This window comes from Plecotus auritus (assembly GCF_963455305.1).
Source record: "Plecotus auritus genome assembly, chromosome: 6".
In the NCBI taxonomy this organism is placed as follows: Eukaryota; Metazoa; Chordata; class Mammalia; order Chiroptera; family Vespertilionidae; genus Plecotus; species Plecotus auritus.
Genome location: NC_137773.1, coordinates 109,883,360 through 109,911,091, shown reverse-complemented (window position 1 = coordinate 109,911,091; position 27,732 = coordinate 109,883,360). Strand labels below are relative to the sequence as shown.

The window sequence follows — 27,732 nt, the reverse complement described above, 5'->3', positions numbered from 1 at the left end:
GTGGAAGTGAGTGAAGACAGAGGGGCACTGCACAAGTCAGGGCCTATGGCAACAGAGAAGAGACTCACTTGGATGGGTAAAAAGGTTGACAAGCACAATGGATGCTTCTCCTTTGATACAGCATTAGTATAGGAGGCAGATGCTTCCTTTGGTGGTATGGTGGCCTCTAGGGTGAAAGCTCCTACAAGCTCTAGTCCCCCATCCATCCATTCACCCCCATTCACTTGTCTATCCAGTCACCTACACATCTATCCATCCATTCACCCACACATCCAGCCACCTCCCACCCATCCATCCACCCATCCATTCACCCACACATCCAACCAACTCCCACCCATCCATCCACCCACCCATCCACTCACCATCCATCCACCCTCCTATCCACTCACCATCCATCCACCCATCCATCCATTCACCCATCTACTCACCATCCATCCATCTACTTATCCACTCACCATCCATCCATCCATCCATCCACCCATCCATCCATCCATACATCCATCCATACACCCATTCATCCATCCATCCACCCATCCACTCACCATCCATCCATCCATCCATCCATCCACCCATCCACTCACCATCCATCCATCCATCCACCCATCCACTCACCATCCATCCATCCATCCACCCATTCACTCATCATCCACCCACCCATCCATCCATCCATCCACCCACCCATGCATCCATCCATGCATCTACTCATGCACTCACCATCTATCCATCCATCCATCCATCCATCCATCCACTCACCATCAATTTATCCACCCATCCATCTACCCACCTATCCACTCACCATCTATCCATCCATCCACTCACCATCCATCCATCCATCCATCCACCCATCCACTCACCATCCATTCATCCATTCAGCACCCATCCACTCACCATCCATCCACTCACCATCCATCCACTCACCATCCATCCATCCATCTATCCACCCACTCACCATCCACCCATCCACTCATCATCCACCCATCCTTCTATCCATCGAGCAGGAGGCTGACACTGTCTGAGTAACTGTCTGCTCCATAGGAAGGGAAGCATGAGCCAGACCCGAACAGTCAGCTTCTCAGGAAGGAGGAGCACAAATATTCTGGGCCAGTGGTCGGCAAACTGCGGCTCGTGAGCCACCTGCGGCTCGCGAGCTGCGGTTCGGCGCTCTGTTGACTAATGAGTTTGCCGACCACTGACCTAGACTCTCGATTCAAATAATTACAGGCTATTGTTGTTCCTTGTGATTAAGCCCCTATCCCAGTGGTTGGCAAACTCATTAGTCAACAGAGCGGCAAACCGCAGCTCGCGAGCCGCAGTTTGTCGACCACTGTTCTGGGTGAACGACTTCAGATATGAAAAGCCTGGCACTTTGGGATGATGGTGGGAGGTCCATGCCTCTCAGAGATGTGTCAGGAGATGAGGCTGCGGAGAAGGGCAGTGGGCAGAAGGGAGTGGCCTGACTTGCTCTGCTTTATATTGGAAGCAAAGGGAAGCCTTTGACATCTGTGACATCTGCCACAGCTTCATAGCTAGGGGTACCATGTGTGCCCTGGATGTGTACACCAAAGAGGGGACCCTCAGCCTTTCTGGGGTACCCAGGGCAACACTGCAGGCATCACTGGGGGATTCCTGTTCCCAGGGCAGGTGGGTGCTGGCTGCTGAGGCTCTCCTCTGGTGACCACATGCCAGCCATCGGGAGGCCAGTTTTCTCATTCCCCTATGGTCCAAGCCTAAGCCCATCATGCCCCTTTCTTGGCAGCTCAGAGGCCAGCTGTCTGCCTGGTGTGGCTTTATTCACTTTCCGCTGCCTGGGAAATCCTGTTTGTCCTTTGAGGCCCAGGTCAGAGCTGCCTTCCTGATTTCTTCCCAGCCCCTCACAAAGGCAGGAGAGCCTCCTCACTGTACCCCCTCTCCAGCAGCCTGGTGTGCATGGAAGGCCAGGCACCACCTGGTGGCAGAGCCCACATGGAGAAGCCCTGGGAGCGGAGCCCAGGCCACTTTTCCCCGTTAGGGCCTGAGGGCAGGAGGGAGCATCTTGGCTTCAGGCTAAGGAGGGACTTCGCAGTGGTCATGGAGCCTCTGAGAGAGCAGTACGCTCCTGCTGACGGGCCTCAGTTCCCCTGTCTGTACAGTGGGACTAGATGCTTGGTGAGGGTTTTCCAGCCCTGGCCATCTTGTCCATTGGTGCTACACCAAGATCTTGGTATATGGAGGGTACTGCCCAGGGCCTCTTCCCAGGGAGGTTAGTGGTGTGCGGGGTTACGGGGGTGTAGAACCAACTGGGCCGGGGGGGGCGGGGGGCCCGGGCCTCGGGGAGCTGGGTTGGTAGGGCAGAGGAGCTGGACCTATTGGGATGGAAGGGGCAGGGGCAGGGTAGTGGGCCCTGCCCCTCAGGAGGACAGGGACTTGGGGGGAGGGACAGGACACAGCCCTGGGCCTCCAGCCATGCAATCCTCTCTTCCTGTTGTCTCAGGATGGTCCTGGCAGGATACATCTGCCAGAGTTCCAGACCCAGACCTCCCGGGGCCTGCTAGGATCACACGCGTGCACACACACTAACATGTCAAAGTCCATGTGTGTACATGCACTGACATGTCAAAGACATGTCACTTATACACGAACCCCATAAAAATACAGATCCATGCCCACAGCTAGACACGTACTTACACACACACACACACACACACACACACACACACACACTCGCTCGCGCGCACACATAGGCCATCACGCTGGTAGGAGGATGGTGGGTGAGGAGCTGAGGGTCCATGCCAGGATCCTGGAGGGCTGGGCGAATGTTCAGCTGGGCGAGGCGAGTTATTTGTGTGTTTGGGGACAAGCCCTGTGGGAAGCATGCAGGGCTGAAGCAGGTGGAGTTGGAGGAGCTAGGGCAGCCAGTGGGGCCTGGAGGCTGGATAGAAGTTGGGGCCAAGGACACATGAGGTGGACTCCATGGGACCTGGCGGAGCATGAGGTCCTGGGAAAGCCGAGGCCTCAGTTCTGAGCACGCTTGGGGACGGTCTGCACTGCGCAGGACCCCCTCACAGGCAGAAGGGAGGGGCCTTCGGGCAGATATGTGGGGTGCACAAGGCCAAGGTGACCTGCTGCAGGCCTCCCCAATGCAGGATGAGGTTTGCAATATCCCCGTCAACCTAATGCTGGCAGCTGAGTCCCGTGGGGCCAGGGGTCTGGGCTGGATCCCGGCCTCAGCCAGGGCTCCCTTGGGTGGGGCCCAGGCAGTAGCCATGGGCAGGGAGCTCCTAGTCCTGTTGCTCGGGGCCCCTGGCCTAGGGGGGTCTGCGCCTGATTGACATTGTTGCATGAACTCATGACCCAGCACCACACTGACCCTGTCTCCTACCCCAGGCCTGGTGTGTGGCTACTCCATGAGCCCCCCGACCCTGAACATCACGGAGGAGACACACGTCATTGACTCCAACGACAGCCTGTCCATCTCCTGCAGGTACTTGGCCCCCAGCCAGAGGAGCAGGGGCCTGGGTCCCTCTTGTCTGTCAGGCAAAGGAGACTAAGAACTGAGGCCGCAGATGGTGGTGGAGAACCAAGGAGGCAGCTCCTCCCGGGCAGAGAGGCCTTGAGGCTTAGTGGGCCTCCCTGGGGGCCTGGGAGCTTGCAGACCTGCAGACACAGGCACCCTGCACCCACCTCCCCCACAGCCATCCCTGGTCATTTCACATGGACCACAGACCAGTCACCCTACACCCATCCCGGGTCACCCTGCACCCACCTCCCCCACAGCCATCCCTGGTCATTTCACATGGACCACAGACCAGTCACCCTACACCCATCCTGGGTCACCCTGCACCCACCTCCCCCACAGCCATCCCTGGTCATTTCACATGGACCACAGACCAGTCACCCTACACCCATCCCGGGTCACCCTGCACCCACATCAGCAGCTGCTGTTCAGCCTGGGCCAGTTAGCCAATTTCAAAGGCCCCAGACATTACCCCCTGCAGTCCAGTTATGACCGAGGCCGGCCCCTCTGAGGCCAGCCTGCCACACAGAGCCCGGAGCCAGGCAGGGGCCCGGGACTCAGTGCCCCCCGTGGGCTGGGTCCACGGTGTGTGCCCCAGCACCCAGCTGGCCTGACCTCCGGGTGAGACAAGCTGTGGGCAAGCCCTGGCCCCTGGGGCTGCAGTGGAGCTCCTCTTGACCTCTGCATCCTCTGCCAGGGGGCAGCACCCCCTCCAGTGGGCCTGGCCAGGGGCTCAGGAAGCGCCAGCCATGGGGGAAAAGGACAGTGAAGACCTGGGGTTCGTTCGCGACTGCGAAGGCACGGATGCCCGGCCCTACTGCAAGGTGCTGCTGCTTCCCGAGGCCCACGCCAACGACACAGGCAGCTATGGCTGCTACTACAAGTACATTAAGGCCCGCATCGAAGGCACCACCGCGGCCAGCACCTATGTGTTTGTAAGAGGTGAGGGGCCCTGCCCCATGCGCTCCTGCAGCCAACGAGGTGACAGGCAGGGTCCTGGAGGGGCAGATGGCCCCCACCCCCTCCCCTGGCCTCCAGACCTCGTGGGACTGCCCTGGAGCCCCCACCTGGGGAGAGACCTCCCCAAGCTCCACCTGCCCTTCTCACAAACTGCGCTCTCTCTGCAGACTCAGAGCAGCCATTCATCAACAAGCCAGGCACGCTCCTGGTCGACAGGAAGGACTCCATGTGGGTGCCCTGCCTGGTGTCCATCCCTGGCCTCAACGTCACCCTGCGCTTGGTATAGCCCCCTCACCCCCCCCCCGCGACCTCGCCCTCCTGTCCTCTCCCTGGGAAAGGCAGCCATTGACCTGGCCAGGAGGAAGGGGGCAGCCGGGAGCTGATGGCCACCATATCCCAGCAGCCAAGCTCAGTGCTGCGGCCTGACGGGCAGGACGTGGTGTGGGATGACCGCCGGGGCATGCGGGTGCCCACTCCGCTGCTGCGTGATACCCTGTATCTGCAGTGTGAGACCACCTGGGGCGGCCAGGCCTTCCTCTCCAACCCTTTCATCGTGCACATCACAGGTAGGGGCTGTCCTGGGCCACGGGGTCCAGGGAGGAAGACTGCAGGGGGAGATGGAGACCCCAGATTCTCAGTGATGGGGCTGCAGGTGCCACAGCTGGTCTTGCTGGGTGTCCTGTGCCCTCACTCTGTGTGCCATGCTGGGGCGGGGCTTGGGGTCACTGCTCATGTGTCACCAGGCAACGAGCTCTATGACATCCAGCTGTTCCCCAAGAAGTCGATGGAGCTGCTCGTCGGGGAAAAGCTGGTCCTGAACTGCACTGTGTGGGCTGAGTTCAACTCGGGCGTCACCTTCGACTGGGACTACCCAGGGAAGCAGGTAAGGCCGGCAGCTCTGCCAGGGCTGTGCCTGAGCCACCTCCAGGCGTCCCATCCCTGCCCGGCCCACCCTGTGCCACACCTGCCTGGCCGGGCACTCACTGCCTTTGTGTAGCGGAGGTGTAGCTCAGCTCTGCCCCAGGAGCCTTGGTCTGATGGGGAAATTTCCCTCCCCCGGGGACAACTCTGGGTGTGTCCCGGCTCCACAGTCACTGCTGGCTGGGCTGAGTGAGTGCCTTGGGTGGTCAGCCCTCCGGGGCCTGCCTGTTCTGACCCTGCACTTCCCCTGGGCACTGGCAGGCCGAGCGGGGGAAGTGGGTGCCTGAGCGGCGCTCCCAGCAGACCCACACGGAGCTCTCCAGCATTCTGACCATCCACAATGTCAGCCAGCACGACCTCGGCCCATACACGTGCGAGGCCAACAATGGCATCCAGCGGTTCCGGGAGAGCACTGAGGTCATTGTGCACGGTAAGTCTGGTGTTGGGTCAATGTGCCCAGCAGGGCCTCGGTGGTCACCGGGCCTGTGGAACGAGGGTCCTTGTGCAGCTTGGGCCAGGGTCAGAGGTCATAGTGCACCAAGCAGTATGAAGTCCAGCCCAGGGCAAGGGAGGGCTGTGGGTGGAAGGCCTGTCTGGGCAGAGTGAGCCCCAGTCTGCAAGGGGCTGTCCTCGGGATTCAGGGCCATGGCTGAGTCCCTGGGCAGTGGTGGGTCAGCGATGCCAGCCCTGGGATTTACACGGATGCCTCCCATCTGGCAGAAAAACCCTTCATCAGCGTCGAGTGGCTCAAGGGCCCTGTCCTGGAAGCCACGGCAGGAGACAAGCTGGTGAAGCTGCCCGTGAAGCTAGCTGCGTACCCGCCACCAGAGTTTCAATGGTACGGTCCTGGCTCCTGCCCCTCATTACCTGCAGGCCTCGCTGACCTTGGGTGAGGAAGGCAGCATCCTTCCAGGCAGGGCCCCCTCTGAAGGCACTAAGGAGCATGTGTATAACGCGGTAATCCAGCCTGGGTTGCTGCTAAACTGTGAAAACTGGTAAATGCCAGCCTCCAGGTGTGTGCAGGTGTAGTGGGCGCAGCTAGGGTCTCCAATTGCCTCCTGCACGCGTTCAGCATCTGAGGTCCTGCCACCTGCAGCAATGGCTTCAGGTTTCTTAGGCCTTGTCCGCACAGCTTGCCACCTCAGGGCCCTCCCATCTAGAATTCAGAGATGCCACAGGAGTTCACAGACTGTTGTGGAGCCAGGCCTCTGCCAGGCCTCAGTCATGTGGCAGTGAGCGAGGGCTTCGTGGAGGCCGCAGGCTGCTGGAGCCCCTAAAGTAAGATCACAGGGTCAGGGAGGGGGTCCCTTGGTGGTGGCTCTGCCTTTGCCCAGCACTCCTGAGAGCTCCCCCAGAACTCAGGAAGGCCCAGCACCCCCAAGCACCCTCAGGTTGTCTGAGCAGCCCAAGTGGCCCAACCCTGGGGTGTCACACTCTAACCTGACCTCCATCACAGCGATGAGAAGAGGCCAGGAAAGGGGAAGGACATTCCTGCCTGAGCCCAGAGCCCCCGGAAGCCTGCTCTGTCCTTTCCCAGCTGCCAGAGGAGCCGTGCCCTCCAGCCTGGGCACCTCGCTTCAGGCAGAGCCTCTCAGGAAGCGCAGACCTGCGCAGGCAGGGGCTCAGGCGCTCGGCAGGAGCCCAGTCATTGGGAGCAGGCTTCTCTTGGAGGGCCCAGTATCCCCTGGTCCTGGGCCTGGGGTGACCCTGCCTCTGAGGCCACAGACTTTGGGGTCCACTGGGGACACCTGGTATGTAAGACCAGGGCCCCGACGGCAGAGTCCTGAAGAGCAGTGATGCAGCCTGGAGGCTCCCTCACAGGCGTGGCCTCCTGAGCACCTGGGACCTGACCCTGTCCTTGGAGGACCAAGGCCCTCAGGACTGACCCAGCTCTGGGTGGGTGGCTGGCTGCACCTGGGATCCGGCCCAAGGCTGACCCTCACACAGCTGGCTGCGTAGCACCATTCCCATCACAGCTGGCCTTTCTCTTCTCACTTGGCCAACATATTCCTCCAATAAGTGCTCAGCTGTCAGCTGGCCCCATTGTTGGTGGAGACATTTTCCCAGGATACTAGTGGTCACCGTGGTCACCACAGCCCACGGGGGCCCACTCTGCTGGGTATGTGATGACCGAGTAAGTGAATAGGTGGAAACCTAGTGGGCATCCAAGTCCGTCCAGGCTGGTCCTCAGCTTCCGAAGCACCCTCCATGTGTGCAATGGGAGGCTGACTCCAAGCGCCAGCTCACGACCTCATGACCTTGGCCAGAAGGTGCACTTCATTTCTTCTTTAAAAAATATATATTTAAATATATATGATTTCAGAGAGGAAGGGAGAGAGTGAGAGAGACAGAAACATCAATGTGGAGAGGGAGAATCACTGATGGGCTGCCTCCTGCTCACCCGCTACTGGGGATGGAGCCTGCAACCCAGGCATGTGCCCTTGACCGGAATCGAACCTGGGGCCCTTCAGTCCGCAGGTCGACGCTCTATCCACTGAGCCAAACCAGCCAGGGCCAGAAGGTGCATTTCATTTCCACGTTTTCAGATGAGGACCCGGGGCTTGAGGCAGTGAAGGGTTTCGCTAGGATCATAGAGGTGGCAGGTGGCAGACTCAGGACTGCACCAGAGCTGCCTGCCCTGCCCTGTGACTCCGGTGAGTCACGTCCCTCCCGGTTGGGCTGTGGTGTCACAGTTGAGAAGGGCCCCTGCATCCCCCTCACTGCTGGTCTCTGCCCGAAGGCGGTGCTCCTCCTGGGCCTCTCTGGCCTGTACACCTGGGAAGGCGCCCGGCTGGTGGGGACCATGTGTTTCCAGGCAGAGTCCAGAACTGGGGTGCAGAGGCGCTGCCTGCAGCACTACCAGCTCAGGACCGGGGGTGCCCCTCTAGGTTCACACATGCAGCAAACATGCCCTGGGCACCTCCTGGTGCCCGGCACCGCTTCTGTGTAGGGGACACAGCAGTGAGGTGACAGGCCAGCTTAGTGGGAGAGCATGGAAAGCAGAGTGTAGGGGAGCAGGCAGCAGAAACAGGGCGAGGGCCGCTGGTTCACAAGCTTGTCTGACAAGTGGATGCTTGGTTACATGGAGGAGGGAGGGGGAACGGTGAATTCGAGCTCCAGGAGGGGCAGAGCCCAGCGGGAGGCAGGGCCCCAACAGGCAAGGGTCCAGGCTGTTGGGTACTGCCCCTCCCCTCCTTCACTGAAACCTGTGGGACAGGGACAGGGCCTGTTGGGAAGGTGGCAGGCATTTTCGGCGGGGCCTTGGAGCCTGGCTGCCGGAGGCTGGCCCTGGCCATAGACAGGCAATAACTCACCGCCTGTGGGAAGTCCTGTCGCAGACCTCAGTGCTCCTGAGCCTGAGGGCGTGCCCATGCCTGGCGGCCACCTCCACAGCCTTCAGGCCATCTGCTCCCCGTGCAGGGTCCACTGCCCTCCCCTGCACCCAGCAGCCTCCTGGCCTGCAGGGACCCTGCTCCCAACAGTGCATTCCAGTTCCACTTGTCAGGGAAGGAGGGCAGGAGGGGGTGCGGGGCCCACGGAGCATCCTGAACTCCCTCCCCGGGCCAGGTACAAGGACAGAAAGGCCGTGTCGGGGCGCCACAGTCCACACGCCCTAGTGCTCAAGGAGGTGACCGAGGCCAGCGCAGGCGAATACACCCTCGCCCTGTGGAACTCTATGGCCGGCCTGAAGCGCAACATCAGCCTGGAGCTGGTGGTGAACGGTAGGGCAGGGGGATGGGAGGGGATGGAGGGGATGGGTGGGTGGGCGAGTGTGGCCAGGTGGCGGCTGACCAGCTGCCTGCCTGTGCCCCTAGTGCCTCCCAACATCCATGAGAAGGAGGCCTCCTCCCCCAGCATCTACTCCCGCCACAGTCGCCAGGCCCTCACCTGCACCGCCTACGGCGTGCCCCCTCCTCTCAGCGTCCAGTGGTACTGGCGGCCGTGGACCCCCTGCAAGACCTTCGCCCAGCGCAGCCTGTGAGTGTGGCTCCAGCCTGTGTCCCTACTTTCCAGCCCTGTCCTCAACCTCAGCCATGACCTCCACTCACTGCCCACACCCCTCCCGAGAGCCCTGCTCTAAATGCAAACCCTATCACCATGGCACTGTAGCCAACCCCTGGCATCGTCCCATCTGAGCAAGGCTCAGACGCCCCTGCATCCATCGGGCCCACTGACCTGCCTGGAGAGCCAAGCCCCCAAAGGTGTATCATCAGAGAGACCCAAGGGATGTGGCTGTGGCATCCAGGGGGATACTTCCTGCCCAGCGGGCAGAGCTGGGCCCCTTTCATAAGACTTGTGCTGAGCCCCGTGGCACACCAAGCATGCCCACGCTCATGAGCTCCTCTGTGCAGTGCTTACAATCACCCCTACAGAGGAGGACTGGGATCTGAGAAGGGACAAGGCCACAGCTTTAAGCAGCGGAGCCTGCCCCACTGCTGGCCATGCTCGCTTACAATGACTTGGGCGCCAACAGGGCAGACAGCTGGGGAGAACTCTCAGGGCAGAGACAACTTGGCCAAGCAGGGGATAGGAGAGGAGGGTGCAGAGGTGGGCAGAGCCAGGGAAGGGTGCTGAGCAGGGGTGTCAGGTCAGATTTGCCATTTAGCAAGAGATCCTTGTGAGGTGGGAGGGACAGGAGCTGAGGGCCAAGAGAGGAGACAGGGCAGCAGCCCCTGTAGGGGCTATGAGCTCAGCAGGTCAGTGTGGGAGGCTCAAGGGGTGGCCCCTGGGCCTAAGCCACCCACAGTGTCCAAGGCTCATAAGAGATTCTTCTAGAACACAGGCTGAGGGTCACTGCTGGCACCTCCAAATGTGCTTCCTTCTGATGCTTTACCATTATGTTCTGTACCTACTGACAGGGCCCCAGGGCCACTCTGCTCTGCTAGGGCAGGCAAGAGCCTCCGTTGGGGCCCAGGTCCCAGTGGGATACCCAGATCCCACCTGGCCCCAGGAGGGGCTGCAGCTCTGAAAGAGGAGGGCGAAGGCTGTGTCTGGCAGTCCCCAGCTGCGCCACTGACTGGCAGACACAGACATAGAGAGTGGGAGACAGCCCTGGCTGGTTTGGCTCAGTGGATAGAGCGCCGGCCTGTAGACTGAAGGGTCCTGGGTTCAATTCCAGTCAAGGGCACAAGCCTGGGTTGTGAGCTCAATCCCAGTGTGGGGAGTGCAGGACAGGCAATCAATGATTCTCTCTCATCATTGATGTTTCTATCTCTCTCCCTCTCCCTTCCTCTCTGAAATCAATAAAAATGAAAAAGAGCCCTAACTGGTTTGGCTCAGTGGATAGGGTGTCGGCCTGCGGACTGAAAGGTCCCAGGTTCGATTCCGGTCAAGGGCATGTACCTTGGTTGCGGGCACATCCCCAGTGGGAGGTGTGCAAGAGGCAGCTGATTGATGTTTCTCTCCCATCGATGTTTCTGACTCTATATCCCTCTCCCTTTCTCTCTGTAAAAAAATCAATAAAATATATTTAAAAAAAAAAAAAAAAGAGTGGGAGACAGTGTTTCAGTAGCAAACGCACCTCCCCTCTTGCTCACCCCAGCCAAAGGCCAGCCTTACCCATGGCAATGTAGAAGATGACCCTGAATATGGCAGAGGCTCAACCTTACCCCTTGTGGGCCCTCCCGCCCATACCTCTGACTGGCCCTTGTCAACCCTCGTCCCCAGCAGCCGGCGGCAACAGCGGGACCGCATGCCACAGTGCCGGGACTGGAGGGAGGTGACCACGCAGGACGCTGTGAACCCCATTGAGAGCCTGGACACCTGGACGGAGTGTGTGGAGGGGAAGAATAAGGTAGGGGCCAGCTGCGCCACTGACTGGCAGGGGAGGAGCAGGGGAGGGGAGGCCCTCTCCTGGCCTCTTGGTGCCCACCAGGCCTGCAGGGCTCTGGAGGCAGCGGCTGAGGGGGTGACCTCTCTGCAGTGTCTGGGCCTCCGCTCCCCTGCCTGCATGTGGGTGGGGCAGGACCCCGGCCACTTCCCAAACAAGAAAGAAGATTCAGGCGGCCCGGCCAGGCCATGGGTCCAGCTGCCTACTGGCTCCAGGCTGGGGGCTGGCCTGGTCCCCACCAAAGGCTGCTGAGCCGCTGGCCCAGCCTGGGGGCAATGCTGAGAAGAGGCCAGGCAGGGGAGGGGACTGAACAAAGGCACCCACTTCCTACAGTCACTTCCTGTTTTCCTACACACCTCCAGAGCCTCTTCCTGTTCCAGGCCTGGCCAGGAAGTGCCCAGCTTAAAGTAGGGGGGGTGGTCTTTGGATGGTAGGCAGGGCTTGTGGCCTACCCTGCCTCCAAGCTTCCTACTCCCCAAGGCCAGAATCCTTCTGGATGTCTAGGACCCAGCCCCTCCCCTTGCCACTACCGCCGGGCACTGGGAGAGGTGTTGTGGGCAGCCCTGGACCACGGTGCACTTGTCACGAGGATCTCACACCATGACCTACTGCTCATCTTAGGCCACAGCCTGACCCTTGATGTGACCCCAGTCTGAATCCTGACCCTGGCTTGGACTGGCCTAGCAGCACTAGGCTCCTGTACCCTCCTGAAATGGCACATGCATAGCCAAAAGTCTTTCTGGCCCTGTCTATGCCACCCTCTGACCCCAGCCACTGCTGATGTCAGCTTCCACAGCACAGCCCCTGACTTTCCCGAGGAGCCCCCGCCCTCTGCTGCCGGAAGGCCTTACTGTCACTCCTGTGCCTCACATTCCTGGTCTTGTCTCTGAACTCTGTCACCTCTAGCTCAGAGCCTCAGTTTCCCCATTACTCTGGGGGGAACAGCGGCCTCCTTGCAGAAAGGGAAGGTCGGGTGGGGAACTCAGGCAAGAAACGGATTCCTTGCCTGTGCTTTGCCCAGACGGTGAGCAAGCTGGTGATCCAGGATGCCAACGTGTCTGCCATGTACAAATGCATGGTCTTCAACAAGGTGGGCCAGGACGAGCGGCTCATCTACTTCTATGTGACCAGTGAGTGACTTGGGTGGGCCTGGTGGTCAGGGACCAGGTGGGCAGGAGAGGAGAACAGCCTGGAGAGGAGGAGGGGCCAGGTCGGGGTGATCGTGGAGCACCCTGGGGAGATGCTTTACCTGGGCCTGGGCCACAGGGCCAGATTTGGAGGACCATGCTGGTCCGCTGGATGGAGTAGCATCCTCTGCCCTCACCCCTGGAGGCACCCCGAACAGGGGGCCGCCCTGCTCCCCGAAGCCCCACCTAACTCTGCCTCCCTCCAACCCCCTTCCCAAGCCCTGGATCTGAAGAGGTGGCTCAGGGGTGTGTTTCTCTCTGGGGAGAAGCTCCATAGCTTCTTCAGATTCTCAAACGTGTCAGTGACCTCAGGAAAGCCGAGAACCCGTGAAGGGAAGTCACTGGGCCCAGGGGTGTGTGTGTATGTGGGGGGACCTGGAGGGAGATGGGGCCAGAGAGAACACTTTGGGTGGGGGGACCCCACAGGAGCATGGCAAGGCGTGGCCAGAGGCAGTCGGAGCTAGAAAGCTACTGCTGACGGAGGTGGGGTGTGGTCAACAGCGAGGCAGGATGGGACTCAGGCCCCCACTGAGTCTGGTGACAAGGAATCACTGATGATGGGGCTATGGGAGAGGGGGGACAGCAGCCGGGTTGGGGCATGGCCAGGAGAGAGCGGGAAGGAGGCAGGAGAAAAGCCTGTGGGGCTGACTTCTGCGGACTGGCCCCAGTGGTCAGTGGTCAGTGAGGGGAGTGAAGGGGTGAAGAAGACTCTGGGGGGTGTCCCTGGCCCAGACCTACCTGATGCATAACTTTGGTTGAGAGCTGGGTGAGTCCAGCGGCCAGAGGGAAAGGAAGAGCCAGCACCTGGCAGGTGAGCCAGTGTCCCTGTGCAATGTCGCAGTGGCTCTTCCTCCCACCGCAGCCATCCCCGATGGCTTCAGCATTGAGTCGGAACCCTCGGAGGAGCCCCTGGAGGGCCAGGCCGTGCGCCTGAGCTGCCAGGCTGACAACTACACTTACGAGCATCTGCGCTGGTACCGCCTCAACCTGTCCACGCTGCACGATGCCCACGGGAACCCACTGCTGCTCGACTGCAAGAACGTGCACCTGTTCGCCACGCCGCTGGCCGCCACCTTGGAAGAGGCAGCGCCGGGGGCTCGCCACGCCACGCTCAGCCTGACCATCCCCCACGTGACACCTGAGCACGAGGGCGACTACGTGTGCGAGGTGCAGGACCGGCACAGCCATGACAAGCACTGTCACAAGAAGTACCTGTCAGTGCAAGGTGAGGCGACAGGGCCAGCGTCTCCCCAGCCCAGCAGGCGTGGGGTGGTCCATCCGCGGGCCTGAGTCTGTGCGAGGGCCCCCTCCCCACCCACTCTCAAACCCGCCCCTCCTTCCAACCCCCCCCCAACCCCCCGCAGAGCCCCTTACCAGTGCCCTGGGCTTCTGCCCTCCACTTTGCTCCTTGACTCCTGCCCACAGCCCTGGAAGCCCCTCGGCTTACGCAGAACTTGACCGACCTCCTGGTGAACGTGAGCGACTCCCTGGAGATGCGGTGCCCTGTGGCCGGGACGCACGTGCCCAGCATCATGTGGTACAAGGATGAGAGGCCGCTGGAGGAAAAGTCCGGTAGGGAAGGGCCCGGGCGCAGAGCGGGTGCGGAGGCTCAGGAGGCCCAGGCCCCAGGCCCATCTAGACCTGAACCTGCACCCGCCTCCTGCAGGAATCGATCTGGCGGACTCAAACCAGAAGCTGAGCATCCAGCGCGTGCGCGAGGAGGACGCTGGCCGCTACCTGTGCAGTGTGTGCAACGCCAAGGGCTGCGTCAACTCCTCGGCCAGCGTGGCCGTGGAAGGTCCGCCTCGCTCTCACCCCCCCCCCGCCCCCGCCCCCACCCCTGCACCTGGCGGCTTCTCTTGGCCACTAGAAGGGGCGCTCGGGGCGCACCCTCTGCGCACGCACACACGGCTGTTTCTGCCCACGCAGGCTCCGAGGACAGAGGCAGCATGGAGATCGTGATCCTTGTCGGCACCGGGGTCATAGCCGTCTTCTTCTGGGTCCTTCTCCTCATCATTTTCTGTAACATGAGGAGGGTGAGCACTCCTCTCCCCAGCTCCCATGGGGTCCTCTCCACCTGGCCAGCCCCAAAGATAAGGAATAGGGTCCCTGCCCAGCTCCATGGAAGCCTCGCCTCCCTGGAAATCTCCTGACCCCTCCCAGCTGGGCTCTGAGCGACCAGAGACTGTCCCACTGTCCTCTCCTTAACGGAGCCTCGAGGGAGATCCCATTGGTCTGGACAGTTCTCCCAAGTCACAGAGGCGTGCCCTAACCAATGCTGTCTCACTCGACCCCCAGCCAGCCCACGCAGACATCAAGACCGGCTACCTGTCCATCATCATGGACCCCGGGGAGGTGCCCCTGGAGGAGCAGTGTGAATACCTCTCCTATGATGCCAGCCAGTGGGAGTTCCCCCGGGACCGGCTGCACCTCGGTGAGGCCAGCCCCCAGCGTGCCCCCTCCTGGTCTGACCTGGCAGAGGCAGCTTCGCTGCTGCAGAGCAGCCAGCTGGAGCCCTGAAACCCATCCCCTCTCAGAACTCATGCCAGGAAGCCCCGCCTGGCCCCCACCTGGCTGACCTGTCCATCTGGGAGGCATCCCCAGAACCCCCGCCAGGGCTCCCAGTTCCCAGGCCCCAGAGGTCACGGCCTGCTGCTCTGAGCAGGGTGGGCCCAGCACACCTGCTGGGAGAGGATGCAGGCCTTCCTGTCTGCCTCTCCTCTCCCTCTGCCCCCAGCGCTCTCCAGGCTCTTCCTGTTTGGCAGGGCGGCTCCCGACCTTCCTCCCTCTCCTGGGCCTTCCTTCCCGCCCTCCACACGGGCTGCCCTTGCTGCCCATCCTTCTCCACCTCACCTTCGTGCAGCTCACCTGGAACCGGCTCCCTGCCCCCACAGGGAGAGTCCTGGGCCATGGCGCCTTCGGGAAGGTGGTGGAAGCCTCGGCTTTCGGAATCCACAAGGGTAGCAGCTGTGACACGGTGGCCGTGAAAATGCTGAAAGGTGTGGGGTCAGCGGTGGGGGGCGGGGAGCTGGTGATGAGCAGCACCTCTGGGCGGGCTGGTAGCGATGTGGTGCAGGAAGAGAAACAGGCTCAGAGTCAGGGTCTCATACAAGGTTCTACAGGGAGTCCATGGGCGTCAGAGCCAGGCCTGGGCTCAGGGCTGAGTAATCCTTCCTGCCTCAGAGGGGCGGCTGGGCGGTGCTGGGGACCCTGCGCCCCCGCTGGCAGGAGCGCTAAAGGTCACTTAGCTAAGCGCAGGGATTGGGGCCCTGGTGGGACCTGGCACCAGGCCAAGACTCTGTCACCTCCAGAGGGCGCCACAGCTAGCGAGCACCGCGCCCTGATGTCGGAGCTCAAGATCCTAATCCACATCGGTAACCACCTCAACGTGGTCAACCTCCTGGGGGCGTGCACCAAGCCTAATGGTACGCGCTCGGGCGCCGGGGGGTGGGGGATAAGAGAGGCGGTGGGCGGGAACTCTTCCGCGTGCCCTCGGTCCCCAAACCCCCCCGCCCTGTCCGGCCCCAGGCCCTCTCATGGTGATCGTGGAGTTCTGCAAATACGGCAACCTCTCCAACTTTTTGCGCGCCAAGCGGGAGGCCTTCAGCCCCTACGCAGTAAGTGGGCGCTCTGCCGAGGCCAGAGTTCCTCGGTGAGCCTGTGGGGTGCCGAGGTGGGCTGGGGGTGATGCCTCTGCTGTAAGGGGACTGGGGCTTCAGACCTGCTTTGTGCATCCGCAGGAGAAATCTCCGGAGCAGCGAAGGCGCTTCCAGGCCATGGTGGAGGGTGCCAGAGCCGACAGGAGGCAGAGGCCGGGGAGCAGTGACAGGGCCCTCCTAACAAGAATCCTGATGGGCAAGGGCGAGGCGGGGCGGGCCACTCGGACCCAGGAAGGTATGAGCCTGGCTTCCTCATGCCCAAAATGTGGCTGCACCAAGATACCTCATGACCAGGGGCTGTGGGATAAGCTGGCCGAGGGCCTCCTCCAGGAACTTAGGTGGAAGAGGGCACATAACATGGGAGAGCATGTGATGGGTGTGCCTTAGGAAGGGGGGCCGAGGAGGAGAGAGGGCTTTTTAGCTAGTGCCAGCGACCTCAGAGGCCTGGCAAGAGATGCAGCAAAGGTTGGACGAACAAACACTCCCTTTGGTGTGGTGTGAAGACAGGGATCATGAAGGGGACCCCCTCTTGAGCCCGCCTTGCTCCTCTATGCAGCCGAGGACCTGTGGCTGAGCCCGCTGACCATGGAAGACCTTGTCTGCTACAGCTTCCAGGTGGCCCGGGGGATGGAGTTCCTGGCCTCCCGCAAGGTGACTGCCCTGCAGGCCCTTCAGAGGGGAGAGGGCGCAGGCCCCACTAGCACACCCTGATGTGAGCAGCCCAGCTCACCCACAGTGGCCCTGAGGTGCAGGGCCTCTCCCACTTGGCAGAGGAGGAAATTGAGCCCCGAGTGTGGGAATAGCTTCCCAAGGTTCCCGCTGGTCAGTGGCAGAGCTGGATGTGGAGTCAGACTCTGTCCCACATCTTCACGAGCCCTCTGCGTGGCCAGTCCCGGGTGCACAGGATCTGGTGGGAGGAGCAGGGCCACTGTGGCCTTGGCTGTGGCCCCGGCGCCTTTGCTGACACTCCTCCTCGTGCCCCTAGTGCATCCACAGAGACCTGGCTGCGCGGAACATCCTGCTGTCAGAGAGTGACGTGGTGAAGATCTGCGACTTCGGCCTAGCCCGGGACATCTACAAGGACCCCGACTACGTGCGCAAGGGCAGCGTGAGTGCAGGCCCTGGGCCTCCCGCCCAGGCGGGGTGGGGAGACACTGCTGTGCACGCGGAAGGTCTGAGGGCTGCAGAGACCCAAGCGGCCGCCTAGGCATACGGGGCATGGGAGTGGGGACAGGAGCTGAGATCAGGGACCATGTTGCTCCCATAGGGCTCGGGCCATGAGTTGGACGCTGACCCCTCTGCCTGCCGCGGGGGCTGCTCATGCAGAGGCGCCCCTTGCACGGGTCCATCCTGGAGCTGGACAGCCAGCCCAGGGCAGCCACAGAGGCCCATGGGTGATAGGTGCGTGTGTCTGGTTGGTGGCACTCAGGTGGGCAGGCAGGCACCTGAAGGAGGACCCACGGCTGATTAAAGGTTTGCTCCAGAGGAAGGAAGAGGGCTGGAGGGAGGCAAGGGCCAGCATGGGTCCAGTCTGTGACAGGCCACGATGCAGAGGCTTTTGTCTTTCACTCTGACTCACAGGTAGATATGTGGGGCATGTGGAGGTGAGGGGCAGGCGTGTGGAGGTGAGGGGCAGGTGTGTGGAGGTGGGCAGGCGTGTGGAGGTGAGGGGCAGGCGTGTGGAGGTGAGGGGCAGGCGTGTGGAGGTGAGGGGCAGGCGTGTGGAGGTGGGCAGGCGTGTGGAGGTGAGGGGCAGGCGTGTGGAGGTGAGGGGCAGGCGTGTGGAGGTGAGGGGCAGGCGTGTGGAGAGACAGGGTGGGACGCACATGAGGAGCCACAGGAGGAAGGGACAGGTGGCTCCAGGCTCCCAGGACAGGGACCAGGTGTGTGATGAGGTGGGAGAAGAGGCCTGTGGGTACCTAGTTCCTCCAGAGGCTGGACTGAGGGGCTGGAGCGGAGGAGGGTGAAGAGCTCCTGGGTGAGTGCAGGGCCAAGAGGGGCCACATGGACCCAGGACAGCCGCAGAGATGCCTTCGGGGTGGCGCCAAGCACCTTCAGGGTGTGCAGGGGAGCAGGGCAAGTTGCAGGAGCCATTTGAACAAACACACGGTTGGGGCAGCCAGAAGCCTTCCTCGGGGCATGGCCCCAGAGTGCAAGAGAGACCAGGGACCGGAGGTGGCTGCCTGGGGTGTGGCCCTCCCTCTCCTCCTGCCTGTGGACTCACGCCCTCTGCCTCCTGCAGGCCAGGCTGCCCCTGAAGTGGATGGCGCCCGAGAGCATCTTTGACAAGGTGTACACCACGCAGAGCGATGTGTGGTCCTTCGGGGTGCTGCTCTGGGAGATCTTCTCCCTGGGTGAGTGCAGGGGAGGGGGCAGGTGGGACCACAGGCTCCAGGCTCCACCAGCCGCTGGTGCAGGCTGCGCAGCCCTGGAGCGTGCAGCCCAGGTCGGCAGGAGTTTTGAGAAGCCTCTCCTCCCCGGCATGGGCCAGGAGGGAGGGGCATAGGGGGTCCTCCCAGTCTCCTCCCTGTTCCAGCCCTTCCCCACCTGCTGCGGGGGTGCTGCTCTTGCTTCAAGGTCTGGGAAAGGATGGCACTCACTCTGGGACACAACTACTTATGAAGCCCCACATGGGAACCTGGGCCCCACAGGGGAGCCTGGGCCCCACTGGGACCAAGACCGCCCTGGCTAGGGTGGGGCAAGGCATGGCAGTGGGGAAGTGAGAGCACTGGACGGCCACTGTGAACGCTGTCACTGAGTAAGAGCAGGAGTGCCCTGGAAGCTTGTGTGGTGTGAGCTGGAGGGCCTGGGAGGGGCTGGGCTGGTGAAGGGGCTGGTGAGGCGGGTGGGCCTGGGAGGACAGCAGCCAGGGCCAGGGTCCCTGAATGTGGGAGGGGGCAGGGCCCGGGTCAATAGATGCGCAAGAGAAGGAGAGGTGGCCCTTGCAGCTCCTTTGGGCCGTCTGGGCTGGGCGAGGGCCTGGAGGGTCAGTCTGATGGGAGCGTGGGCTTTGAGCGAGGGAGGAAGAGGCTGATTCTCGGCTGTGTGGCTTCCCTGGGGGCAGAGGGCGGCCAAGAGGCCCCTGGGATCCTGGTGATCTTGGAACTCTGTTTTCACTAGTATATTCCCTAAAGCGTGATGCTTGCTGCAACCCTACTGGGCAGAGCACCCATGTATATACTAATTAATTAATTTCCGAGAGGAAGGGAGAGGGAAGAGATAGAAACATCAATGATGACAGAGAATCATGGATCGGCTGCCTCCTACTCACCCCACACTGGGGATAGAGCCAGCAACCTGGGCATGTCCCTTACTGGGCATGTCCCTAACCATGACCTCAAGGTTCATAGGTCAATGCTCAACCACTGAGCCACACGGGGTGCCACCCCCTATTTTAACCAGATAATCAACTGGCTCTGGCGGAGGGGAGCGCCTTGCCCAGGCCCCTGCCAGGAGCTACAGGACAAGCATCTCAACATGGGGGTCAGGGCAGAGGCGATTTGGGAGGCTGGGCTGAGCAGCAGTGGCCTGCTCTCCACCCACTCCCTTCCCGTTCCTGCTGTCAGGGGCCTCCCCGTACCCTGGGGTACAGATCAACGAGGAATTCTGCCAGCGGCTGAAAGAGGGCACCCGGATGAGGGCCCCAGAGCTGGCCACTCCTGCCATGTGAGTCTGCTGGCCAAGCACGCTTTGGGGGTCAGGAGAGGTGGGCAGGGAAGGAGGCACGCAGGCGGCAGCAGGAGTAGGGAGGTGGTTGCAGGCAGGGCGGGGTGGAGACCTGCAGACATAGTATCTCACTCCACCCCTCTCCTTCCTGAAGGCGGAGGGGGAGGGGACGGGCGGTGGGTGTGAGGGCGGAGGTGGGGGGCTGGTGTGCTGGCACAGGGTGCGGGCCCTCACACCCCGGGCCAGCAGCGCTTTCCCTGCAGACGCCGCATCATGCTGAGCTGCTGGTCTGGAGACCCCAAAGAGAGGCCGGCGTTCTCAGAGCTGGTGGAGATGCTGGGGCACCTGCTCCAGGGCGGGGGCCGACAGGTGAGCGCCTGCACGCCGTCCTGCCGCAGGGCCTTCAGGTGTGGTCAGAGCCTGCACTGGCCCTGGAGGAGCCCCTGCTCCAGGAGAAGAGTGATGTGCCTTCCCCCCCTCCCCCTCCCCCTCGCCCTCCCTCTCCCCTCACACCCCTGCACCTGCTGCCACTCTGCATGCTCTTGCCTGTGTGTCGCTCCCCTGGGGTGCTCAGGGGCCTGAAGCCATGAGCAGGGAGGCCTGCTGCCCAGGCCACAGCTTTTGGCATCCGGTTCTGCCTCTGGAAAAGGGAGGGAAAGGCGGTGCCGTTCCTAAGGCACAGAGCAGGGGCGCCCTGGGGTGCTCCTGCTGCACCTGCGCCTCTGGCTCCTTTAACCCTCAGCCCAGAGCGAAGCCCTTCTCAGGCGGGGAACCCGTAGTCCTGAGAGCAGGGGCTGGTGGCCTGACGCCTGCTACCTCTCCCATCCCTGCCACCAGGAGGAGGAGGAGGACTGCCTGGCGCCCTGCAGCTTGAGCTCGGAGGAGGGCAGCTTGCAGGCGTCCACCACAGCCCTGCACGTCGCCGAGGCCACCGAGGAGGGCAGCTGGACGAGCCTGCGCCCGCACAGCCTGGCCGCCAGGTCAGCTGCCCCCCCCACCCACCCGGTCCAGGGGTCCCCCAGCAAGAATAAGGCAGTTTAGACGTGTATTTTATTCGCATCAGTCAGCAAGGGAAAAGCAAGCGACAGGACGTGGGAGCCACTCTGCCAGCTGAACCGGTAGGATCCCAGGTGGCAGAGCTGGTGCTGGTAGTGACGCCTCCTGGCAGCAGGAAGGAGGGTGCGGGGCGTGGCCTTGCAACTTTGCTCCTCGCTGTGCCTCCTCGCTCTTCTCTCTGCCCTCAGTCTTCCCTGCAGTCCTAGCCCCCAAGAGGCTCAGTTTAGAGGGAGCGCCCCCCCGGGGAGCAGTGGCCAGGCCAGCTGCGCCTCTCAGGAAGAGGAAAGGGAGGGGAATGAGTCCAGGGGCCACTGGAGGGGCCCTGGGAGCAGGGTAGGCCACCCACTAACCAGAATCTCGGAGTGAGAACGTAGCCTGGGTCCCAGAATTCCTGTCGGAGGGCGGTTTATGCCCCACATTCCCACTGGTGTGGCCAGAAGGAGGGCGCTGGCTCCTGCCCACCTGCCCGAGTGCAGATCACAGCCAGGCGGGACAGGAGCAGCCAGTGGGTTCTGGCCAGCTCCTTCCACCGACCCCTCCACACCAGGACCGCCTCCTGCACAGGCCTCCCCAGCCCCCCACAAGCAGTTGGGTGCACTCCCCGCCCCTTCCCGCCTCCCAGCAGTGGCCTCAGGAGGTTAAGCCTCTCACGGGGGACGTGTGGGGGTGTCCAGGGGGAGCTCCAGCAGGACTCCAGGCCCAGGCCCAGGGCCCTTCCAGCAGGAGCGGAGTGGGGGCGGGCCAGAGCTCCGGGAGGATGGGGTGGTTCTTCAGCACTGTCTGTGTTCTCCCCACAGATATTACAACTGTGTGCCCTTCCTGGGGAGCCTGGCCAGAGGGACCCAGGCATCCTCCAGGATGAAAACCTTCGAAGAATTTCCCATGACCCCAACGACCTACAAGGCCTCGGTGGTAAGCGGAGGGGTGTGCACCCCAGCCCAGGGCCTCCGGGCTCCCTGCAGGAGGCAGGCGGCAGCCACCAGCTCAGGAGAGAGCCCCTGCCCCCTGCAAGGCCCAGGCTGTCCTCAGCGCTGTCCCGCTGTCCCCGCTGTTCCCTCCGCACTCACAGCCCCGCCCTCTCTCCCAGCAGCTGCAGGTTGCTTCTCAGCCCTGTGGCTTCGGGGCCCTAGAGATGGGGGTCTGAGCAGGCCTCCCCACGGCTTGCCACCCTGTCCCAGGTGGGCTGAGAGGAGAGGACAGGCCCAGGATGCCTGCTTATTGCGTGGTTCACATGCCACAGTTCAGACCAATCTGCTGAAGAGCGGGTGGCCTCCCCGCGCCTTCTCCTCCAGCTCACACCTCAGTGTCTGTTCCTCTCCACGGGCGCCTCTGTTGTGACAGGGCACCAGCGGCTCCACTCGCTGCTCCGCAGCAAGGCTCGTGCCCGGCAGCCCGGTCACTGCCAGTCGGAGGCTCCCAAAGCCGCAGGGGCCGGCGCCCAGGCTGAGTGGGGGCCACCCCCAAGGAGGGGACACAGCTTAGAAGCACCTTGCCCTGCCTGTGAGTACACGAGCGAGCTCTCTCACTTCAGCCCCACCCCAGCCAGCCCCCAGCTTTAGGGTGCAGGGAGCTAATGGGCCTCTCGGGGAAAGAAGCTGAGGTGTCAGGTGGCCTCAGGACTGGGCTGGGCTGACACAGGGAACGCCTGACTGCGCACCTGCCGAGAGTCACTGACCTCAAGGCCACCTGCAGACGAGTGGCCGGGACCCCGTGACTTACTCCTCAGGCCCCCCTGAAGCCTCACTAAAGCAGCTTGTTTCCTGTCACTCCACCTCCCCCCGCACCACGTGGCTCGGAAGCCCACCCTTTTGGCTTCTGTCACTCAAAATACATACATGTGATTGAGTCTTCCTGCTTCATGTTGTCAATCCACTACAGTGGACTCGAACTACATTTTTAAATCATAGCAGGCTTTTCTCCCTCTTTCTGGCACCAATCCAATCAGATCATCTTAGGGGGCTTCTTGGTGTTCATTTGTTTGTTGTTTTCAAAGTTCCTAGGATATTTGGCCTGTGTTATCGCACCTTTGGTAAAATTTCTGCAATCACACCTGCTAATAGAACATCTTCATATCCATGAGGCTCATAGATAAAACCAGTCATTCTTCCCGTGTAACCTCAAGCATATATCTTTACATCGTTAGCCACAGACTGGCCCCGCGGCCCCACAGCTAAACCTTTAGTGCTCGTCTTGCTTGTCTTCTGTCTCGGCGCACCTCCCCCGAAACCGTGAGCTCCCTGTGTGTCCTCAGTGGAGGTGGCGCGGCCGGCTGTCTGCTGGGAAGCTCGTGGTTGCTTAAGGAACTGCTGGGAGCCATTCCCATTTCCCACGGAGTCCCCTTGGGGGGAGCGGAGGGCGGGGGGGGGGGGCGGGGTGCAAGGGTGAGGCTGATGTGTGGTAGTAAATGCTGAAACCCGAGGAAGCAGAGGTGGCGCCTGGAAAGCAGTGCCTCCCAGTTCCGCATAGACTCCCAGCTGGAGCAAGGCCGCCTTGGACACGACAGGCTGTTTCCCACCATCGAGCCATGCGTTATATTTCTTAATTTGTATAAGCACTTAATTTCGTGTGTGTGTGTGTGAATCCTCACCCAAGGATCCTTTCTCCATTGATTTTTAGAGAGCGTGGAAGGGAAAGGGTGAGACACAGAGAGAGAGACATCGATGTGAGAGAGACGCAGCAATTGGTTGCTTCCCTCACATGCGCCACCTGGGGGCCGGGGATCGAGCCTACAACCGAGGTACGTGCCCTTGACTGGAATCGAACCTGCAACCCTTCAGTCCATGGACTGAAGCTCTAAACCACTGAACACCCGGCCAGGGCTGTGCTTGCTTTCTTTAAGGGCTCTTTTTATTCGGTTCTGAACAATGCACCCCAAGAGGCTGCATTCGGGGATCGAATTTGAGTTTCCTATCGCGACACATTAACTGTAAGACAAGGCACAAAACCAAAACCCACCTTCTGCAGGGCACGCGGCCAGACAACCAGTGCAGGATGCCTGGACTGCCCCAGGCGTTCCTCAGCCCTCAGTGTTAGCGCCAGGTCAGTCCTGAACCCGTGCCGGACGCAGCTCCTGCCTGACCAGCCCGAGGTCCCGCTCGCACCAGGACGGCACCTTCCTTTCCAACAACCGAGACCCAAACAGGAGTGGAAACACGCAGGAAAGCGACCCCAGGGCTCACCTACCCACCTCCCTTCTGAAGCGCTGAAGGGGCCAGAGTTAGGCGGCCACCCCTCCGCTGTCCGTGGGGCGAGGCAGCCATTCTGGTGATCAGCGCCAAGCGGGAGTCTCCTGTGGAGCAGGTCCCCGTCCACCGTCCACCGGGGCCGCTGCCCCTGCCTCCCCAAGCGTCCTCCAGGTGAAAGGGAGTCTGTTAGGAGAGCGCCATCTGTGTCGCCGTGTTTGTCACCGAACTGCAAGGGTTCACTGCTGGGATTGCTCTAGTCAAGAAGGACCGTGGTTGTCACGAGGGAGTTTCATGTACTTGCTGCAGGGAGACGGGGTTCCACATCCAAGCTGGGTCCCATGTGCCCCGAGGGAAGCCTAGCCATTGTCTAGGTACACGCCTTGGTCATTACATGTCAACATCTTCTTTGCAGTTGGCCACAGTTATCTGTTGAGTTCCTGTCAAGGTCATCCTGTTTACAGCTGGTCTGTAAAATACGGTGCTGCATTGCAAAATTTAGCAAGAATAGCTTTTAAGCCCTGGCTGGTTTGGCTCAGTGGATAGAGCGTCAGCTTGCAGACTGAAAGGTCCCAGGTTCGATTCTGGTCAAGGGCACATGCCTGGGTTGCGGGCTTGATCCCCAGTAGGGGGCGTGCAGGACGCAGCCGATCAATGATTCTCTCTCATCATTGATGTTTCTATCTCTCTCCCTTCCTCTCTGAAATAAATTAAACATATTAAAAAAATTGCTTTTAATAAGAACTGTCCATACCCGAGACCTTTGTCCTATCTAACGGCCTGGAAACATGCCTGGCTGCCTTCTAGGTCCCCAGCATGGGGCGCTGTAGCTTCGCTGCCTCCTGAGCACTGGCCAGGCACGGCCCCCAGGCCTCAGTTTCCCCTTCATGGTGGGGCATATGGCCCTCACCTGCACGCTTCAGGAGGTGTTGGGTGCCTGTTCCCTGCTCAGGAGATGGGTGTTAGGTTGGCAGCAGTGCAGGGGCGGGCGCCTGCAGCCCGGCCTCGGTGGGTGCACAGCCTCACTCTTCTCTGCACACAGGATAACCAGACGGACAGCGGGATGGTGCTGGCCTCTGAGGAGTTTGAGCAGCTGGAGAGCAGGCACCTACAGGAAGGCGGGCTCAGGTAGGGCTTCCTGAACCTCTTCCCTGCCAGGGGTCCGGGGAGGTAGGCTGTGCCTGCGTGTGCGTCGTTCTCTTACCTGAACCTTCCATGGCTCCTTGTTGTGTGTTCAGGGCCCTCTGCTCTGGGACTCCAGGCCTTGGTCACCAGCTTTCCCAAAGGAGCACCCTTCCCCTCACTGTCCTGACCCAGCACACCCGGTTCTGGTCCCCACATCTCCTCCCTTCCTTTTGACACCCCCTCTTTGCAAAGCCGAGTATGATCACCATGCCCGGTGCTCAGACACAGCGCAGCCAGGCAGGCTGTGCTGGGACTTGGCCAGCGCAATGACGGCTGCGTGCTCCATATGAGGGGCAGGACATGGAGACAGGCAGGGGTGTATTTGCAATTAGAACAGACGGGGCTTCCCGATGGGTTGGATGAGAGCAAGAGGAAGGGAGGAAGCAGGGTGACAGCCAGCTGTGTAAGCCCTGGGGCCAATGCTGGTGCCATTTACGAAGATGGAAAGACTGGACGAGAAGCCGGTTTGTGGGATTGAAGCTGGCATCCTCTGTTGTCCCACACCCAGGCTCGGGACGGGGAACACTCTGGTGCTGGCCACGTCACATCAGTCTGGTTTGCTATTTAAATGGAACGGTGTGTATTTCCATCGGCTTGGCACACACTTTAGTTGACTCTGTCAGTGTGTCTTTGCTGATTCCAGTCAGACCTGCCCCAGGTCCAGTCCCTCCGTCCCTCATTTCCTACTGATGCCACCTTCCCTGTCTCAGCAGCTGTAAAGGACCAAGCTGGAGCGCGGAGGTGACCAGGGCACACCCTGAACCCCAGGGGCGGCGGCGGCGGCCTGACCGGGGGCCGCAGGGAGGCCAGGTGTTCTACAACAGCGAGTACGGGGAGCTGGCCAGGCCACGCGGCGAGGACGACTTTGCCCCATTGGCCCGCGCGCCCTTCGCAGACAGCAGCTACTGAGGAGGCTCTGGCAAGGCCCACCGCCCTGGGCGCCTGACAGGGCAGGCAGAGGGTTGGAGCTCCAGGCTGAGAACTCATCTCCTTTGGTTCGGCCAGGAGGCGTTTCCTCCACCCTGTCAACCCCTCCCTAGACATGAAGAGCAAAACCCAGGCTCCAGGGTTCCCCGAACTCCATCACCATCCCTGCCCAGGACTTCCCCGTGGCCCCCTAGGGCCCTTCTCCCTTCAGATCAGATTCCATTTAGCTAACATCCCCAGGGCCCAGCCTGGGCCAGGCACTCCCAGGGGGATGTCCTTTTGCTGGCCTCCTCCCACGATGGTGGGTGGTAGCGTGATCCCCATTTTCTGATGAGGAATTTGAGGGTCTGACAGTCACAGGTGATGCAGGTGAAGCCAGGCATGGGCTGCAGCCTCCCAGCCCCTCCTCACACGCTGTTCTTCCACACAGCCCCCTCCCCAGGGAAGGCCTTTCTTCCCTTGTCGCTCCTGGGCTGAGGGGAGGATGCCAGATCCCCATCCCAAAGCACAAAGAGGAACTGTGGGGTGGGGGAGCTCCTCCCTGAGCCCAGCCAGCCACCCCCTTGGGCAGCTGTCCCTGCTGTGGGCCCATCACAATGCACCCTCCCCCGAGTGTGGGACCGATTCTGCAGATCTTCATTAGAACTTTAGAAACTGAGCTGCTGTGAAGAATTTACTTTTCAAAACTGCAGTCTGAAGGGAGCAAGTTCTCTCTGAATCTAGTGGATCCTTGCCCCTGGTCCCCAGTGGGCGCCGTCACAGCAGACGCAGCCACAGCCTCTTCTGGAGAAGGTGCTGGCCCCACTGCCTGGCCCAGATGGTCTAGAGCAGCCCCATTTGAGAAAACTCTGGGTTCTCCCCTCTGGGACCTGATCTGCCACAAGGCACCTGCCAAGCTGTGATGGTCCTTCTGAGCAGTGAACCCCGGGATTCCACAGGAAGGCGTCCAGGCTGGCGCAGGGGACCACCCAGCGCTGCTCCAGGCCACCAGGCAATCGGGGATGTTCTGCGGCCTCAGGGGGCCTGTCTTCTACCGCTTGGTCTCTGCCTGACGTCGGCGCACTGGCAGTTCAAGCCTCTGTCATCACCAGGGAGCAGCCAGGACCCCTGGAGGCTGGAGCCAATCTGCTCAGACCCCGATCCCAGCTCACACTGCCCAGCCACCCCACCCTCAGAAGGAGAAAGACACTTCTCCCAGTTAGCACCAGAGATCCTCCCCCCCACCTCCACACACACACACACACACACACACACACACACACACACACACACGAGACGCTTGCAGGACAGGCGACCGTGCAGCAAGCAGGGGCTTGCCCACAGACACCCTCCCCCACCCCATTGTGTATCGTTTCTTTAGGATACCTACACGTGTGACATCTTCGCTGTCCCCACCGGACCTGCTTCTTGGATGTCACCTGACTGTGAGACCTGGGTCTCAGGTGTACCTGGTAGAGGGGCCCAGAGGCTGTTAGCGGAGCCTCATGTGTGCTGCAGGTGCGGAGCCTGGCCCCAGGCGGCCCCAGGCCACCTCTCCTGTCACGGTCGCACACACAGAAATGTACTGGGAAGAACACCTACCATGCCCTGTACACGATGTGCTCCGAAAAGATCTGAGCTATTTAACAAAAGATAATAATAAAAGTGATGCCAGTCTTTGAGTTAC

The 27,732-nt window shown here is 61.3% G+C and overlaps 1 protein-coding gene across 2 annotated transcripts; it reads left to right on the top strand.

Moving 5' to 3' along the window:
* Nucleotides 1-3,383: 3,383 nt before the first annotated feature.
* FLT4 (fms related receptor tyrosine kinase 4) lies at nucleotides 3,384-27,732 on the top strand (the record flags this gene model as incomplete). 2 transcript variants are annotated; one of them, XM_080674301.1, is made up of 29 exons in its annotated part: nucleotides 3,384-3,460; nucleotides 4,191-4,435; nucleotides 4,621-4,733; nucleotides 4,857-5,019; nucleotides 5,197-5,336; nucleotides 5,636-5,804; nucleotides 6,095-6,212; nucleotides 8,942-9,096; nucleotides 9,190-9,352; nucleotides 11,045-11,168; nucleotides 12,226-12,334; nucleotides 13,254-13,616; nucleotides 13,817-13,963; nucleotides 14,058-14,189; nucleotides 14,321-14,427; nucleotides 14,690-14,825; nucleotides 15,286-15,390; nucleotides 15,703-15,816; nucleotides 15,920-16,008; nucleotides 16,132-16,285; nucleotides 16,607-16,701; nucleotides 17,036-17,158; nucleotides 18,293-18,404; nucleotides 19,617-19,716; nucleotides 19,980-20,085; nucleotides 20,554-20,696; nucleotides 21,570-21,684; nucleotides 24,997-25,082; nucleotides 25,850-27,732. In XM_080674301.1, 29 exons carry the CDS (start codon nucleotides 3,384-3,386, stop codon nucleotides 26,046-26,048), a joined length of 4,002 nt encoding a protein of 1,333 aa, XP_080530427.1. In that variant the 3' UTR covers nucleotides 26,049-27,732. The 2 variants fall into 2 exon arrangements, with proteins under 2 accessions (XP_080530427.1, XP_080530428.1); XM_080674302.1 differs by having other exon boundaries at nucleotides 25,853-27,726.